Raw genomic sequence first — 18,430 nt, forward strand, 5'->3', positions numbered from 1 at the left:
TACCCGCATGGCTTTGTCCATAATAGAAAAATTAAAAGGTGTTTTGGTTCGCCTCTATATTTACAAATAATGTATGGTGAATTTTCTCGCCAATTGGCTTGTACCCATGTTACGGTTCCACGTTATGATAATTTCGTAATTTACTTGTCCATCTTATGATAATTTTGTTCTTAAAATTGGAATAGAAAAAGAAACACATTGAATTTTTGAAAAATTGCTTCGAGGTGCACATCCCCATGCTACAAACTAACTTTGTGCCAAATTTCATGAAAATCGGCCGAATGGTCTAGGCGCTATGCGCGTCACAGAGATCCTGACAGATAGAGATCCTGACAGACAGAGAGAATTTCAGCTTTATTATTAGTAAAGAAGATAGGACGTCTTCAGCATGTAATAGTCGCACATAAGTATAAATTTGCTTTCAATGCTATTTAAAAAATAATAAAACTTATGTTTCAATCAATATATTTAAGTGTAGATATTAACAAAGCACAAAATGTTTACACATTGTTTTTTTAAATAAGTTAACTGCCCAAGGTATTTTTCCCTACATTATATTTATCTACGAAACCTCTTTCCAGGTCTTAACCATATTTCCCTGGAACACTAAGATGCATGAAGGCGCTCAATAGACATTTGCACGCCGATCAGGCTTGGCACGGCCCTGGTCACACACACCCCTTGCCTCCCTATTCTAACTGAAGTAATGTTAGAAGATATCATTATGGAAATAACCAATACAGTACCAGGAAGTAAAAATACTTAGATTATTACAATCACCTCTTTTTTTTTTTTTACAAACAATAGTTTAGCTTATCTTGTATCAATTGTTCACCATTAAAACACAGAAAAGAATTCCTTCTGTTAAATTTTATTTAAAAGAAAGTATTTAATTTTTTTGAATAATTTCCTCATATTTAAGTGATATCGTTATCCCAATCATTTTTGTACAAATTAGTATCTATAGAAGCTATGGGGCCGCGACATCCCTTTATGCCAGGGTCGATTTCTTTAACCAATCCACCACTGCCCGAGAGAAGAATTTTATTACGCTTGAAATTAAACTTAAATTCTTTCTTGGTTCTGTATAAGTATTGTATTTCAGCATGCCATAATTCAAAGAATTGACTAGGTTTGTTTACTGGGGTCAGTGGCGCCGACTCCATGGGGCCTGAGCCCCCTCAAAAATATTTTTGAGGGGGCAGAGCCCTCCCATTGAATCAAGAAAATTATTAGTTATATTATGCTTTCTAAACTCATACCTTTATCTTTTATTTTCCTTGTTTGAAGATAGTTTACTTTGTAAAATACATTCAGTAATGAGTTAAAACAAATAATTATTATGGTAGCAAGCAGGTTAACTGAAAACGACTGGTGGGAATAATAGGGAAGTTTTCGATTTTTCAATTTTATTTTTATATGATAGAGTAACATGTATGAACATCATAGGTGAAAAAATTTTTGCGATACGATAAGTAGTTTTTTTTAAATTAATTTTTAAAGTTCAAGCGCCTGTGACGTCAGATGGCATAGGAAGTGACGTTATGCGTCTTCCGGTAGGGCAGAAGCCGAAGGTCACGCATTCGACTTCGAAGACGAAACGTAAAAGGCTATCTCCTCGCATTTAACTCCTCGCGTTTCTGGAACATTAAACCTCTCATCCTCTCGGAAATATTCGAATATCCTCATTGATGTTACACGAGGAAGATTATTTAGATTGTGCTTTAACGAATCCGGTCTCCATAGTGTGTTCAAAAGGATTATTGAATTTCTAAAAAATATAAATATCAGCGCGCTCAAAATATTCCTAGCGAAAACAAGGCATCTTCGGCGGAAGGCTGCCCGTTCGCGCCCTGTGACGTAGGCTAGTGACGTTTCAGAAGCGCGCACTTTTGCGCGTGGATTTTTAAAAATTCATTAAAAATCAACCACGGTGTTTTAAAATTCGGCGATGGTGAATTTTTTAGTTTTGAGGGTCAATTAACAATATCCAATAGCCAAAATATGAACATTTAATAGGTTGCAACTTCCCTATTATGGTGTTACAGTGCTGCAAGCACACTAAGAATTTGTCCCAGTGTGCAAACTTATGGGTCAAGTCTGTTGTTGGTGGGCAGCGCTGCGGCGCACTTTTCTAAGTGTTGCTGATCTGGAAAAAATATATGAGGGTTTGATTTGTATATAAAATGGGAGGTGTGATAGTTTTGAATACTTTTGAGAATTGTGTTTAAAAGAGAAACCTTCACAAAATGATGATCCTTTCACTTCCTCAGAATCGACGTTAACCAAAGTATGAAAACGACGAAGCCAGCTCACCACACACTTTCGAAATCCCTAAGTACTACAAGACAATACATTAAGGTTTGTGAAATGGTACAATCTTGCATTATTGGGCAGTTTACATCAACTGGACTCACATAAGTCATTGCAATTGAACAAGAGTGCTTGCTTTTACTAAACAAAGCTGAAACAAATTTTGAAAAATCAACTGAGTTTTTTCAAAAATGATCTAGACATTGAGAGACTGCATTTACACTTGAATATGTCAGCTGATATCCACTAATGAAAAAGCAACTTGTCTTAAAAAACATGAGTAAATTAAATTACCTTTTTACAAACCAATTCTTAGATTGTTTTACATTGAAAACACCATGCCATTTGTTTTTATAAATTAAACACACCAGAAAATATGTAAGTTGGTATTTTCAAGGTATAAAAATCTGACTTTTATTTGGGAGGGGGGGACCTCGGTGGGATTACATAATCCCCTAAACCCCGTTGATGTCTACCCCCCCCCCAATAATTTTTACAATTCGGCGCCCCTGACTGGGGTATTGCTAATTTGTTTTCATTCATTTTCAAAAGCACAATTATCTCTAATGAGCTTAACTTTTTTTCAGAGTACTCCTCCATTTCAAACCACATTTCGTGTGTGCTTTCTCCAATTATTTATAACTGTAATCCGACTCAAAGCTTTCAGTAACGTGACCAGCTTAACTGTCTGAAGAAATGCGACTTTTGATGAAACTTTAAGGGAATATGATCCTGGCTATGGCTGAAAAATTTAGAGGGGAGGGAGTAATTTGAAAAGGTTTTGATCATCTAGGAGGGAGGGGTGTTCTGTAACTTATGAGGGATGCACTCTTAAGTTTAAATTGCACTTCGCTTATTTTTTAGGTAGGAGGTATAATGCAGGCCATTGAAACTTGACGCCCATTAGAAAAATTTCTGGATCCGCTCCTGTCTCCGGCTTGCAGGGCGAGACAGGGCACGTTTTTTCCTGAATGTTCTGTATCAAACGGTACCAGTATTAATCTGGGAGATATTGACAGCCCAGAGATAGGTTTACAGACACACACCGACAGAGGCACACAGGTTTTAATAGCAGAGATTACTCTTAAAAAATAGACATAATTCTAACTAAAATGTGTATAAAAAGGGATTCAAATGAAGAATGAAACATATTATTCAATAACTGTTTTATCAATCAACTATGCACACATTCAATTTGTCCAATTCCGTTTTTCCATCGAATGAAACGGTCTGCAGTAGACAATGGTGTCGCTAAAAAGTATAATTGGATTAGGATATCGAAAATTGATTAAAACAATTTATTTTTTTCTTTCATCAATGTGACGCATTTAAACCTTAGTTTTGAGAGTGATCTTAAAAGAAGAGCTAAATAAAAGATGGTCCAAGGGTATCAGCATAGGCACTATCACTTTATGAAACCTAAGATTTCAGGTCTGCTTTCAAAATATTACAAAATGATAAATTTACCTCCAGTTAAAACCAACCGATAAACGGTTTTTTCTTTTTTTTCTGGATCTAAAGTCATTATTAATTGAACTTAAGTACAAACACAAACAACACTAAACGCGCGAAACTGCGCACGACGAAAACGTGCTCTCTCTCTCTCTTTTTTTTTTACATATATAGAACCAAACACCGGATACGACATTGGTTGACTTTTCTTTTTTACCTTTACAAGTATAAATTATATTCGCAGAAGAGAGAATAAAACCAATCGAATCTCAAGTAAATATTGATTTCATTAAAATATGTAATACGCGAAAAAGCAGAACTATTCAATGCACCCATTTCAGATTTTAAATCATTTTAAAAAAAAAGTGAATTTTAAAACTTCACAGGATCTTAAGGAGCTGCAGTTAGGTTAATTTTTAATGTAATTATACCTTTAAATTTCCTCGAAACAGGAAGAAAAAAAACAGATAAGTTATTCATTATTATACATTATTTACACCACAAAGGTGGCCACTCTCTATCTAGAGGCGCAAGCGCCATCTGGTGTCTCGACCATGCTCAATTAGTTGTTTTATCTTTTATTGTTTTCATTGCACGTGAGTTGCCGGTCAAGTACAAAGTAACTGTTTTTGTTTTCTCGTGAAGTGACAAGTGGAATTGAAAATTAATTTTTCGATTTCATTATGAGTAGTAAAGCACAGCCCCCTGAGCTTAAGAGGTAACTACATTTTGGGCAAAACGATTTTTTAGTGCCAGTACTAATAAGTGTCATTCCCCTGTTCGTTAGGCTCTGTTTTGAAGAAAATTACCCTTTAAGAATAGGGGCATTTCACAGTATTTGGCTGTTACGGACTCTACACTTCATAAGGATGTTTTAGCCTCCTACTCATGATCAATGCAAATAGTAAAGTTAAACGTTTTGTAAATGATTAGTCCTATGTGTACTTATATCATGCCACTGAAAAAAGTTTAGATTTGTGTTGAATTTCTATAGATATAGGAAGACATACAGGCCCGGATTACCCAATAAGCCGGCCTAGGGGCGCAACCCGAAAAGGACTCATGTCGCAGAATAGGGGAAAAAGTAATTTTAAGTCTACATATAATAATGTAAGAAAGTAGGTAAAGAGTAATTAGAGGATGCGTTTACTATTTTGAACACTTTAGTTTGTGTTGATTGAAAATATTGGATATATATCAAAGCAAGTTCCTAATAAGTATTTTACTATACACAATTTTATACATTTTTGTTTATAATTATATCAGTTATCGAGGTTTGCTTCTAACGTATTATTTTTGTGAATATTTTTATTTAAAATATCATCACGAGGATCACAAAAAAGTGGATAACAAGAAGTTCCGTCTAGAACTAAAAAAGCCTACTCTCCCGTATACCCTTACTCAGGGCCGGTTTTGGAAGTGTGAGGGCCCCGAGCAACGAAGAAGTGGAGGTCCCTAATCAGGGTTTGAAAAGATCATCGTACTTTCGAAAATATCCGATACTTTGATATATATCCGAAAATTTTAATATGTATGTATATATCCAATATTTTTGACCCATAAAAGTTAGGATATTTTGTAAAAATTTTATTGTGGGGGCCCCTTTGTTGTGGAGGCCCCTAGCCCCACCTGCCCTGCCCATACTACTTTCTAGTACCAGATCAATATTCTCAAAAATAGCTAAAATCGCGAATTGTTTCAAACGTGATTTTTTAATATTTTAAGTTGATTATTTCAAGGAATAAAATGTGCCTCACTCAACTAAAAAAATTATGTGTGTAAAAAAAAATAAACGAACAAATAAAATAGCAGCACCTTTTACACAAAGCACTAATACACTTTTTTCCATTTAAAAAAAAAATCTGTAACCACTTTCAAAACAAAAAAAATTATAATTAATAAGCTCATTAAAATAAATTATCATATCAAAAAAAAAGTTTCTTTTTCACCTGTTGCCAAAAATATTTTTTTGATGAATTAATGCACTTACCATCTTTACTAATAATAAAGCTCAATGTCTAGATGTCCGGATGTCTGTGACGCGCATAGCGCCTAGACCGTTCGGCCGATTTTCATGAAATTTGGCACAAAGTTAGTTTGTAGCATGTGGGTGTGCACCTCGAAGCGATTTTTCGAAAATTCCATGTGGTTCTTTTTCTGTTCCAATTTTAAGAACAAAACTATGATAAATTACGAAATTATCATAACATGGAACCGTAACATGGGCACAAGGCAATTGGCGAGATACGAAATTATAACGTGGAACTGTAACGTGGGCACAAGCCAATTGGCGAGAAAATTCACCATACATTATCTTCTTTATCTTTACTAATAATAAAGCTCAATGTCTAGATGTCCGGATGTCTGTGACGCGCATAGCGCCTAGATGGTTCATCCGGTTTTCATGAAATTTGGCACAAAGTTAGGCAGAACTACGGTAACCGGGTCGCGGCGATAAATATTTCATTCTGGCAACCCGCTACCTTACCTTGGCGACAGAGCAATTTTGGTAACCCTACACCAAAGCTGATTTGCTATTCGTTTGGCCAATCAGCCATTTCAGAATTTAACTTTCCAAAATTGTAATTTATTTGCCCAATAAATCCTTCCTTTTTTTAAAATTCCGTAGAATAATGGTTTAAATTTTCTCAAATGTGTTTTTTGTCTGAAAATTCGCAACATATTGTGTTTTACAATTTTTAGATCTTCGAAACATTTTATTAAATTTTACATCGTGAAATGTTTGTCACTTTTAACTCTTTTAAAATATAGCTTAAAAAATTAGTTATTCATACCTTTTGGATACGTTTTTGGAATATGTTCGCAGTAAGTTATTTCCTTCATGTTTTATTGTTCCACCTTAAATTTAAAATTTATTAATTATCGTAATCACTTATTCTGTAAGTTAGAATTATAATTTTAGTTATGATAACATTCTCCGAATAGATATTTTGAAGTGATTTAACTTTTTTAGTAGATCATTTTAAATCTTAATTAAACAGTAAGTATTTTTAATGGTTTTTTTTTTCATTATTTCAGTCTAATGTCGTGTTCTATCCAACTTTTACTGTTGTTAAATTTCGGTAAAAATTTATGTTTCATTTTAATGTTCCTTAGGAAATTAAACATGTTGCTAGAAAGATTCATTCACATACATCATGATATTTTATTTATTTTTCTACAGAAAAAAAAATGAGTTCAATATTACTGCAATGGGAACGTAAAGAGCAGTATCGGCAAATTTTTATTTAAATTTTTTTTCGAATTTTCGTCATGAGTTGTACTTTAGCTTTCTTGTACAAGCTTGCTTACTTGCTTTCCACTGAAAAAACAAAAAGTCAAATTCCATCATTTCGCTATTGTTAGTATCGAATCCAAAACACGTTTCTTTTTATGTCTGAAATGTTCATCTCTGTAGATACTGCGCTTTATCTTCCCACGTTTAAGTTAACATCTTGAAAAAAGTTACCTCTCATTTGTCTTTTCAGTTTATTTCAAAGTGAGAAAAATAATATAGTTCTACGAAAAAAAAAGGCTTACTCATTTGCTTCTTTATATATTATTTTGCAATATTTCAAAAAGAAAAAAATAATTCTAATGCTTTTTTTTTCTTTACGGTTGCAATCAGAGAAAGAAAATGGTTGATAAACAGTTGTAGTTACCTAGGTGATAGTTTGAGCAATCCGAAGCTCCGCCCCTTGCCTTTGGGTCAACTCTCATTTGATGATTTCTTTTGTTTATATTGTATTACTTTGTTTACATTGAGTAGTAGGTGCCAAATTTGACAGCTTTTGAAAAAATACGCCAACGCGACACGGTTACCGTAATTCTACCCAAAGTTAGTTTGTAGCATGGGGTTGTGCACCTCGAAGCGAGTTTTCGAAAATACCATGTGGTTCTTTTTCTGTTCCAATTTTAAGAAGAAAACTATGATAAATTACGAAATTATCATAACGTGGAACCGTAACATGGGCACATGCCAATTGGCGAGATACGAAATTATCATAACGTGGAACTGTAACGTGGGTACAAGCCAATTGTCGAGAAAATTCACCATGCATTATCTTCTTTATCTTTACTAATAATAAAGCTCAATGTCTAGATGTCCGGATGTCTGTGACGCACATAGCGCCTTGATGGTTCGGCCGGTTTTCATGAAATTTGGCACAAAGTTAGTTTGTAGCATGGGGGTGTGCACCTCGAAGCGAGTTTTCGAAAATTCCATGTGGTTCTTTTTCTGTTCCAATTTTAAGAACAAAACTATGATAAATTACGAAATTATCATAACATGGAACCGTAACATGGGCACAAGCCAATTGGCGAGATACGAAATTATCATAACGTGGAACTGTAACGTGGGTACAAGCCAATTGTCAAGAAAATTCACCATACATTATTTGTAAATATACAGGATAACCAAAAGACCTTTTAATTTTCTATTACGGGCAAAGTAAAGCTCAAAACTCGCGGTCGCCAGTCGCCAAATGCGACCAATTTTCAAATTTTGGCGACCATTATTTTCACTTCAGTCGCCAATGTGGCTACCATTCGCCAATGCAACCTTCCCTGACCTATAGTCTTGCCATATGACCTTTCCCAAATTCTTTTGTCCACTAAAAGTTCGGCTATCGTATCGCCGGGGATGAAGGAGGGAAGGGGGGGGGAGTATTTTCCAATTGTGGCTAATTGTGCTATGTGTTCTTGTTCTGTATAGAAAACAAAAATCGTAATCACGACGACAAATTCGTTACAAAACTTCTATTTCGAAAACTCGGCTTTCTTTACACGCGATCGTAAAAATAGACAAATTTCATACACCAATTTAGTAAATTATGCTTTTTTGATCTTAAATTCATTTTTCCAACTTTATTTCTCCTTAACAAATGGCTATTTCTTCGTTTTGAAGTATTTTTAAACTACGCGTTTTCAAAATGGCGTCGCGTTGTTATTGTTCATTTTTACCAGTTAAGACGAAAATGTCCTTTCCAAAATAAAAAGAATTGAAAAGAATTAATCTTGTACATTTGGTTTACATATGAATAAACAAAAATGGCACCTTTGAGTCAAAATGCACCGAGACAAGGTAAAAACGATATCGCTAAATAAAATTTTTTGTTTGGAAGATTTTTGATTTTTTGTTTTAATCATATTGTTTGTTTTTCCTTTTTTTTTCTTTTTAAAATATAAAACCTACTGGAGGAGAGGATATATCCGTTTATTTACTTTATTTCTCCTTAAAAAAGTTGTTATTTTTAAATTTCGCGGTAAATTTTCAAAATGGCGTCCCGCGTTTTCAAAGTGGCGCGTTCCGCATTTTCAAAATGGCGCGGCGTTGTAGATTGTCCATTTTCACTAGTTTTAGAAGAGAAAAATGTGTGTTCAAAAATAAATAAAGAGAAGTACAATCGTATTTATTAAACACATAAATAATAATAAAAAAATGGCACCCTTGCGTCTAGAGAAGGTGGAAAGAATACGGCTGAAACCCTTTTTTTCTTCTGCTGGATCTTTTATTTCATTTTTTTTTTTTTTCGTTTTGTTTTATATTGTTTACCTTTCTTTTATTTATTCATTTTTTCGACAACCAGGCTTCCATTTTTATAAAATTCTGCATGCGTTATTTGTAAAAACAAAAACAAAAAAATATTTTTGTAGAATCGCAAATGGTTTAGGTTTTACATTCTGTTCTAGTTTTTGGTATTTTGTTGTTTTCTTTACCAAGGAACTAACTCGTGTTTTGGTTGAAAGCTGTGATGTTTCTAGAAGTTTTGAAAGCTGAAAAAAATTAATAATCTTTTTTATTTATTTATTTTTTTTTATCGTGATGTGTTTTGCTTAAAGATAAATTAATGCAGATTATAGTTTGTAAAAGATGTGTTAAATAATATCTGGGCAGGGGTGCCCGTTCTCCCCAAGTTCAATTCCCCCCTTCCTCCAAAACTTTTCCTCAACCCTCTTTTTCTTTTTTATTTTTAGCTCGCTTTTTATTTTATTTATTTTTTTAAATATTTTTTATTTACTTATTTATTTTTAATTATTATTTTATAAGAAACGTTCTTTGCTACGCCAATGACATATACACTCATACTAAATAAATAAACAGAATAAAATAAATTAAATAATTTAAATTAAAATAAAGTTTGGCTATCATTTTTTGAGATTTGGCTACCATTTTGTGAGGATCTGGTAGCCGTTGGCTACCAATTCAAAATTTGAGTTTTGAGGTATAGGGCAAAGCCATGCGGGTGCCTCTAGTAATAAATAAAAACAATAAAATAACAACTTAAAGAAATAATTTTCATTGTCAAAAAAAAAAATCATCTGCGCATATCTTTATGTAGAAACATAAATGACTTCAAGTTTATCCACCTAAAACTGAATATCTAAATTAAAACTTTAGAGTGAAAACAAAAACAAGTCATATTAATAATAATCATTTCACAGTTAAAATCATGGCTGCGGAGTCGATCTCATTTTAGGATAAAGGAGTCGAAGTCGAACAGGGCCGGATTTAAGGGAAAGCAGGCGAGGCTACTGCCCCGGGGCCTCCACAATAAAAATTTTACAAAATATCCTTAATTTTCACAGGTCAGCAAATTTTACGTTTTAATCCTAGACATGTTTTTTTTTTTTTTTGTATTTCTACAAAGAATGCTTGCACAAAAATATTATATCGATATATCAGAAAGCCCTGATTGCAAGTATCCATTTACTATCAATTTTTTATTTGATCGAGTATTTCAGTGGCAATATATATATTTTTTAATTCATTTAATTTGATTTATACCTATGAGTTAAAGAGAAAGTAAGTAAAAAAACCCAAAAAATGGTTAACTTTGCAGGTCATCCTTTCAACTTCTCATTTCTTGAGCTCAAAAATTTAAAAATTATTTGACGAAATGACTTGAATGGAAATTTTTTAAATCGAAAATATTGGATATATACATATATATCAAAATATTCGGATATATATCAAAGTATCGGATATTTTCAAAAATATGATGATCTTTTCAAACCCTGATTAGGGCCTCCACTCCTTCGTTGCCTCAGGGCCTCCACACTTCCAAATCCTGCCATGAAGTCGAATATCCAAGAATCAGAGTCTGTCAATTTTTCCTCCGTGTATAAATTTTTGCCAAAGCTACGAAGTCGGGAAGTCAGATTCCGACTACTTGTCGGGCACAGGAGTCGGAGTCAGGTGCCCCTAAATTGCCGGAGTATGGAGTTTCGTCAAGAGCTAATTCCAACAAAAATTTGTTTGAAGTAAATCTGCCTTCAAGTTCGGAATCTACATTGACTTTCGGTTTCCCTGTAGGCGCTAATGTTAAGGGATTTGAACTGTTCAAAATTAAACGAGAAATTGTTCAAATCAAAAAGATATTTTATGTACAAGTTTTTCACCAAAAGCTTTTTCCTACAAAGTTTGTTTGAAGCAAATTCGCCTCACAGTTCGGAATTGCCTTGAATTTCCCCGTTGACGCTAATGTTAAGTTTTTTTTGAACTGTTCACAATTGAACAAAAAAAGGTTCAAAGCAAAAAGTGAAATATAGGAATGAGTTCTCCTCGCCGAGATCTTTTGAACAAAAAAAAAAATTTGTTCGAATCGGACTATTCACTCGAAAGTAATTGGGGTGGGGACAGACCGACGGACATTTTCCCCCCCATCTCAATACCCTACTTTCCAAGCATTTTGGTAAAGAAAGAGCTGTGTTGAAACAGTTGCAAAATGTAGAGTCCGTAACGTTTTGTCGAGTCCGTAACCAAATTTAGAAAATTAATAAAAAATACCGAATTTAAATTTTTAGGAAACTTTTTTTAGAATATTGTAACACCATAGGTGATATTAGAAAATATTCAATTTAGTGATATAAAATGCATAAGTAAAAATTTTAACAAAACTTTTCTTCTAATTATTGTTACTGACTCTACAGTTACCATTTTCACAAATTACAATTTTTTAACGAATGCACTTTTTGATTAAAATTATTATATATATTAGAGATAATCCTTTACTTTATTTGTCCAAAGCACCAGTTTTGGCTTGAAATTCAGTTCAAGTCATTATTGAAGAAAAATTCAATGTAGAGTCCGTAACAATAAAAGTTGTATTTTTGATGTTTTGATTATGATTACATGGATAATATGAAGTAAATAAAGAAAAAAAAACATCCATGTCCTTTGGAATGTGCTTTTTCAATATATATAAAAATTTTAGCCTTTTAACATGTTTTGTTAGACACCATGACATGCCCCAATAATGTAATTAACCCATAAAGAATTAATTGCATTTCAGAACAATTAATATTCACTTCTCGTATTCAACTTCTACGTAGCTGGATTAAAATCAGCTGTATAAATAAGTTACATATATATTTATACTTGAATGTTCACATTGAATAAATATTAAAAAAAAACACATTACTTTGACACATTTTATTCTGTTTTTGATGTTTTCTCACAAAACTCAATTTCTATAAAAATATAGATTTGAACAAGACGGTTTTTACTGTAGTGTCCAAAACTTTGCCAACCCTGGTTCAACTAAATGTTTTTTTTTCGACATTTTTTTGTATACAATGCAATAGTAATTTAAAATAAAATATGCCATACATAGTGCAATTCTTTTATTCTATTTTACACTGTTCATTCTTTGTAAAGCAAGTAAGAAACATCTCATCCTAATACATTTTTTACCTTTTGAAAGTAAATGAAATATTATCCCTGCCAAACCACTTGACCGCACAATTTCTAATCCTCATATAAATAATAGTCGATGAGGAAGTAACCCGCGTGTGTCAACAATGAAACTCGTGCCACGGTTTGATAATTGATAATATGTTTTGGTAATATTTAACATGCAGGGAAATGCTTTATTGTGACAAGGCTGAACTCGATGCGGGAACTTAACTGTTTCACTGGTAAGATTGCCATCCTCATAGATGAGATTGTCATCCTCATATATAATAGCAAATGATCGACGTCACGCAGTTTGACGCTATTTACCGTGTAATATCAAATCCATGTTATGATCATCTCAAAGAAAGAAACTGTTTAGAGATATTAATGGGATAACAGAAACGGTTAAGATCAAATTTAGTCTTGGATAACCCGTCGTTACTTGGAAAGTAATCCGCGTGTTTCAACAATGAAACTCGCGTGATGGCATGATAATTTGATATGTTCGACATGCATAGAAAAGCTTTATTGTGACAAGGCTGAACTCGATCCGGCGACTTAACAGTTTATTGCTAAGACTCATTTTAGGCAAACGAAAGAACCAAAATAATTCACAACTCCAATATAGTATAGGGGGCGCTGCAGCCAGTCTAATGGCAGATGAAAGTATGGTAGTATGGTATATCACAGCAAGGTAACGTATTTGAGCTCTGGAGATGCAAATTGATGCTATCTACTGAAATTTAGGGTTAATCCATTGGTGTTAGGGTTAAAATTTTAATTATCAAAATACCCCCAAACAGAAAATTGCTTCATTCAAATGTAGAAATAATTTTCACCTGTCATACCATGACGAGCGGCTTTCTAGTATAAAATATTGACTTGAAAAATCTTAGGAAGAATTGTTTTTACATCTTCCCCTCACATGCAAGTAATAATTAAGTGTATGTTGAGATTTTGAATTAATGGCTCCTTATCCATACATTTCTGGATTGCCTTTGGTCCCAGTTAATCCAGATAAAAAGGTTTGTAGTATATTTAATGGCACCATTCATGAAAAAGAGTTTAGTCTATATGTAGTTTTGTTGTAAATACGGCATTTTATATTAAGAATGCTCTAAAACTGCAACACAAATTTTTTTGGAAATCTTCTTTTAGAAGACAAGATTTATTAAGAAAATCAGTGATTCGTATTTTAAAGAAAAAATCACTTAATTCTTTGAGCCACGATTCTAATCAAGCTCATTTAAATCAATGAACTCAGATTGATATTTTTGTGAAACTGTCATAAGTAAATTTTAATTTCAACTAAATTAATTACATAAGCTTTACGTTTCAAAGATTTTACTTAAAATGTTAAATTATGTTTTTCTTCTCTCTTACAGGTACATGGATAAAAAACTTCATAGTAAGTGGTTGTTTTTAAACTTTTTATAAATTCATGTTCATTATTTTGTCAATCTAGCTCCTGCAGTTTCTCCTATTTTTACTTCTATATCTAATATTAGAATCTAGAAAAAAAGTAATGGTGTTGTACAAATTTTCGAATTCCGACGGATTCGAAAGTTTTGAGTTGTGCCTAGTCCATTTCGACCATTTTTGGAAAATGTCTCTCTGTGTGTGACCATGTTTTTGTGACCGCTCAGTAGCAGAAACTACCTCATGAAATCTAACGAAATTTGGTACACAAATGTGCCCCTGTGTGAACTTGTGCCCTTTAATATTCCTTCAAAATGCTTCTGACACCATTTTTGATGATTCTCATGCAAAAACTAAAAATTCCTAACAAACTTTTTTTTTTGATAAAGGTTTGTTTTTTAATTTTTTCACTAAATTTCTTGGTGTAAAACCAAAGTATTGGACTCACTTTCCATGCCCAAAAAATGTTTAATGCTGTAGAAAAATAAAAATTAATAAACATTTGAAAACATTGCATATTACATACAAGTCACACTGCAGACCTTAAACAGAAATAAACTTTCTGTATTATTGACGTTTATTCAAAGTACATTTTCATATATAATTAAGATTTTAAATGAAATTAAGTATACTCATAATATGGATTAATATATTTTTATATTTCAGAGGGCACTATGCCCATTGTTTATCATCACTTGATCAAATGCTTCGAAACTATCAAAACATTTGATCAATCGTGTCAACATCAGCTTTTATTTTGTTACTAGCTGCGCGCCCGGCGTTGCACGGGCTACCTAAAAAATGTAAGAGCAGTCCAGTTGATGCTTTTGTAGTACACTGACACTAGTTTCTAACGCGTTAAGGAATAAATAAATGCGCGTAAAGCAAGGTTTGCAAAACACCAGTAAAACATATTTTTGCCAAAACACCTCATCAACGTTAATAATCGTTATCAATGATACAAGTTATGAGTACATTTTCACTCAGCACAAAAGGGGAAAATATATGCATTATCAACTATAATCTTTACTCACGTTAAACTGAATTACATCTGATAGACTATATCGGAAATATTTATGCACAATAACAATCCGCTTTTTACATAAAATAGTCTACTACCCGGCGTTGCCCGGGTGTTTATTAATGCAACATACCACTCAGATAAATATTTGGATGGATTCTATCCACATGGTCGTACAAGAATTACATTAATCCGTTTTCCAGGTACAAACCCTCAAAGAACTCAAAAAACTTGTAAATCACTCATTTACTTTACGACGTGCACGGTCCTCCTCGAAAATGAAAGTTATGTCATGTGACGCGTATTTAACAATCAGGCTTGAACAAAAAAAAAAACAGCAAAATTTTGCTGCAGATTACGGCAAAATAATCGAAAAGTAAACAACTTAAACACCCTAAATACAGGAAAAGCCTTAAAACAAAAGCCTAATTTTATTTCTTTATATTCGAGAAAAAGAAATGGCAACAGATCTTTCATCTCAATGATTTTCTTCACGCTGTAAATTTTAATAAAAGCGTTCATCCGGAAAGTTGAGTTGAAGCACTGAATAATAATTTGAATGGAGGAAAGCCTTCGAAAAATATGGATTTTATTTTGAAATCTAAGAGTCATAATTAATAATTTTTAATTGATATCTCCGCTAATTATTATCGGAGGATTATGTTAAATAGCCAAACATGAAGACGGGAAGATGACGAATCCATCGATACCTGGTTCGATGGTCAGTTCACTGTCGTTCGGGAGAAGAAGCTTGGACATAGATAGATAGATAGATAGATAGATAGATACTCAGATTTTATATGTATAAGATAAAGCTAAATAGTTGTGACTAGAGACGTACCGAGTAGCACTTTGGCCGAGTACCGAGTACTCGGCCTTTTACTACTCGGCCGAGTACCGAGTTACCGAGTAACTCGGCCTTTCACTACTCGGCCGAGTTTCCCAGTACCAATTATGTTGAAAGAAGGACCACCGACACACATCAATGAATTTTGAACTTATTGAAATAGTAGTATAGACCTCCTTGTCCATATAATAGTTTTTAAACTAAATTCCTGTTGAAATTTAACTACAAAATTTTGCAAAAATAATATTTTTTAAATTAAAAATGAATAAATAAAAGGTATGACTTATCAAGTTGGAATTAAAACAAATTACACAAATTTATTCATTGAGGTCTCTAGTTCGATAAACAAATAATATTTAAAAGCAAAAAAACAAATGTGCAGGAACACTGCAGACACGTTTTTCTGTGTTACAAGGATCGTCTTTTCAGTGCACAACATGTGAACTAAAGAATGTAAAGGCATACGACAAAAAATTCGACTTTTGCCGGATGCCTTTAAATCAACGAGCTCACATTTTGTGCATTGAAAAAGAAATTCCTCGTAACGCCAAAACACGTGTCTGCAGTGATCCTACACTGTGCTTCTAATGTTGTTTTATTTCCTTTTATTTTTAAAGCTAAGGTATTTTTATATATCTTATAACTAATTCTAGTTTGTGTAGCAAAAATTCCATATTTGCACAATTTTTAACAAAAAAGTTTTATTAACTTTCGAGACATTCGAACCAAGATTTATTCCATTGAAGTATTTCAAACTTCATTATTCTCAAAATTTAAATTTGAATTGTAAATGGTTGCAAAAAATTATATATGCTTGAGCTTTTTTGTAAATTTAATTATATATTCAATTTTTTGCAACTACTCGGTATTGGCCGAGTATCTGATCAAAATTTGACCGAGTACTCGGCATATTGGCCGAGTAGGCCGAGTACCGAGTAGTTACCGAGTACTCGGTACGTCTCTAGTTGTGACTTTTGGTTGCTCCAGAGTTGTTTTTGTTATATGAAGTAGAGACGTACCGAGTACTCGGTAACTACTCGGTACTCGGCCTACTCGGCCAATTTGCCGAGTACTCGGTACTCGACCAAATTCTGATCAGATACTCGGCTAATACCGAGTAGTTGCAAAAAATTGAATATTATCCAAGACAGATACTAAAATTTATTAAAAGAGCAAGCATTATATTCTGCAATCATTTACAATTAAAATTTATAAGTCAAATTTTAATTTTGAGAATAATGAAGTTTGTAATGCTTCAATGGAATAAATCTTTATTTTAATGTCCCCAAAGTTAATAAAACTTATTTATTAAAAATTACGCAAAAAATGTAAGTATAGAAAATATGGAATTTTATATTAAAAATGGATTTTTGCTACAAACAAAAATTAGTTATAAAAAATGTAAAAATACCTTTGCTTAAAAATAAAAGAACCTTAAAAGTACAGTGCAGGAACTCTGCAGACACGTGTTTTGGCATTACAAGGAATTCCTTTTTCAATGCACAAAATGGGGCCTCGTAGATTTAATGGCATCTGACAAAAGTCGTACTTTTTTGTTGAATGTCTTTACATTCTTTAGCTCACATGTTATGCACTGAAAAAGACGATCCTTGTAACGGGAGGGGGGGGGGGCAGAAACACGTGTCTGGAGTGTTCCTGCACATTTGTTTTATCTGCTTTAAAAAATTATTTATGTTTGGCAGATTAGAACTATAATTGATTGGTATACAGTGAAACCCCTCCTAACGGACATCCCTCTTATGCGGACAATTTTTAATTCCCCAGTTCCAATGCAAATAACATTATTAAACCCCTGTCCTGCGGACACCTCTATATTGCAGAAAAAAAATTTGTCCTGTTAGTGTCCGCATTAGAGGGATTTTACTGTAATTTGTTTTATTTCCAACTTGATTAATCATACCTTTTATTTATTTTTAATTAAAAAAATTATTTTTTTGTAAAATTTGACACAAACAAAATTGTATATATATAATGCATAATGAAATTTCAGCAGGAATTTAGTTTTAAAAACTATTATATGGACAAGGAGGTTTATACTACTATTCCAATAAGTTCAAAATTCATCACATGTGTGTCGGTGGTTCTTCTTAAAACATAATTGGTACTTGGAACTCGGTCGAGTAGTGAAAAGCCGAGTACTCGGTAACTCGGTATTTTTTTTTTTGATGCACAAACAATAGTGTTACATCCAGGGTTGGCAAAAACCCGGGGTTTTTTTTTTTAAAAACCCATGGATCCAGGGTTTTTTGGGTTTTTTTAAATAAAAACCCAAAAAAACCCAACTAAAGTTGGGTTTTTTTAAAGAAATATGGGTTTTTTTGTCTTTTTTTTTAGGAAAAAATGTGGGATACTTATAGCATATTGTATTGCAAGTATATGGACAAAGTGCAAAAATTGTCTTTGGTTAAAAAAAGCTGGGAAACTAGTTAAAATTCGGCATTTTCACAAGAAAAGTATAAAAGACGAAAAAACCCACGAATGGTGAAGTTTCTGATTTTTTAATTTTCATTATTACCAACAGTTAGGGCAAAGTTACCTACTTCTCGAGTGATAAAATCTATTGTTCGTTTTTAATTACTACATTTTTTTTTTTTTTTTTGTATTTTACTTTATTGTATTTCATTTTGTTATGCAAAACTACTGTAGAACCTCAAGTAGTTTAACTCCCTTTTTACTGAAT

At 32.8% G+C, this 18,430-nt stretch overlaps 2 protein-coding genes across 2 annotated transcripts in view; one reads left to right on the forward strand and one right to left on the reverse strand.

Annotated features, from left to right (window-relative positions):
• LOC129234420 (TRPL translocation defect protein 14-like) overlaps window positions 1–3,917 on the reverse strand; it is a 51,094-nt gene extending 47,177 nt beyond the window's left edge. The window contains exon 1 of the mRNA XM_054868417.1: window positions 3,781–3,917. Within this exon, the coding sequence (XP_054724392.1) occupies window positions 3,781–3,838 (58 nt within the window). The 5' untranslated portion in view covers window positions 3,839–3,917. The remainder of the gene's footprint in view (window positions 1–3,780) is intronic.
• Window positions 3,918–4,331: 414 nt separating this feature from the next.
• LOC129234422 (small nuclear ribonucleoprotein G-like) overlaps window positions 4,332–18,430 on the forward strand; it is a 64,720-nt gene continuing 50,621 nt past the window's right edge. The window contains exons 1-2 of the mRNA XM_054868419.1: window positions 4,332–4,483; window positions 13,828–13,850. Coding sequence (XP_054724394.1) covers window positions 4,449–4,483; window positions 13,828–13,850 — 58 coding nt within the window. The 5' untranslated portion in view covers window positions 4,332–4,448. The remainder of the gene's footprint in view (window positions 4,484–13,827; window positions 13,851–18,430) is intronic.

Source organism: Uloborus diversus, chromosome 1 (assembly GCF_026930045.1).
Source record: "Uloborus diversus isolate 005 chromosome 1, Udiv.v.3.1, whole genome shotgun sequence".
NCBI lineage: Eukaryota > Metazoa > Arthropoda > Arachnida > Araneae > Uloboridae > Uloborus > Uloborus diversus.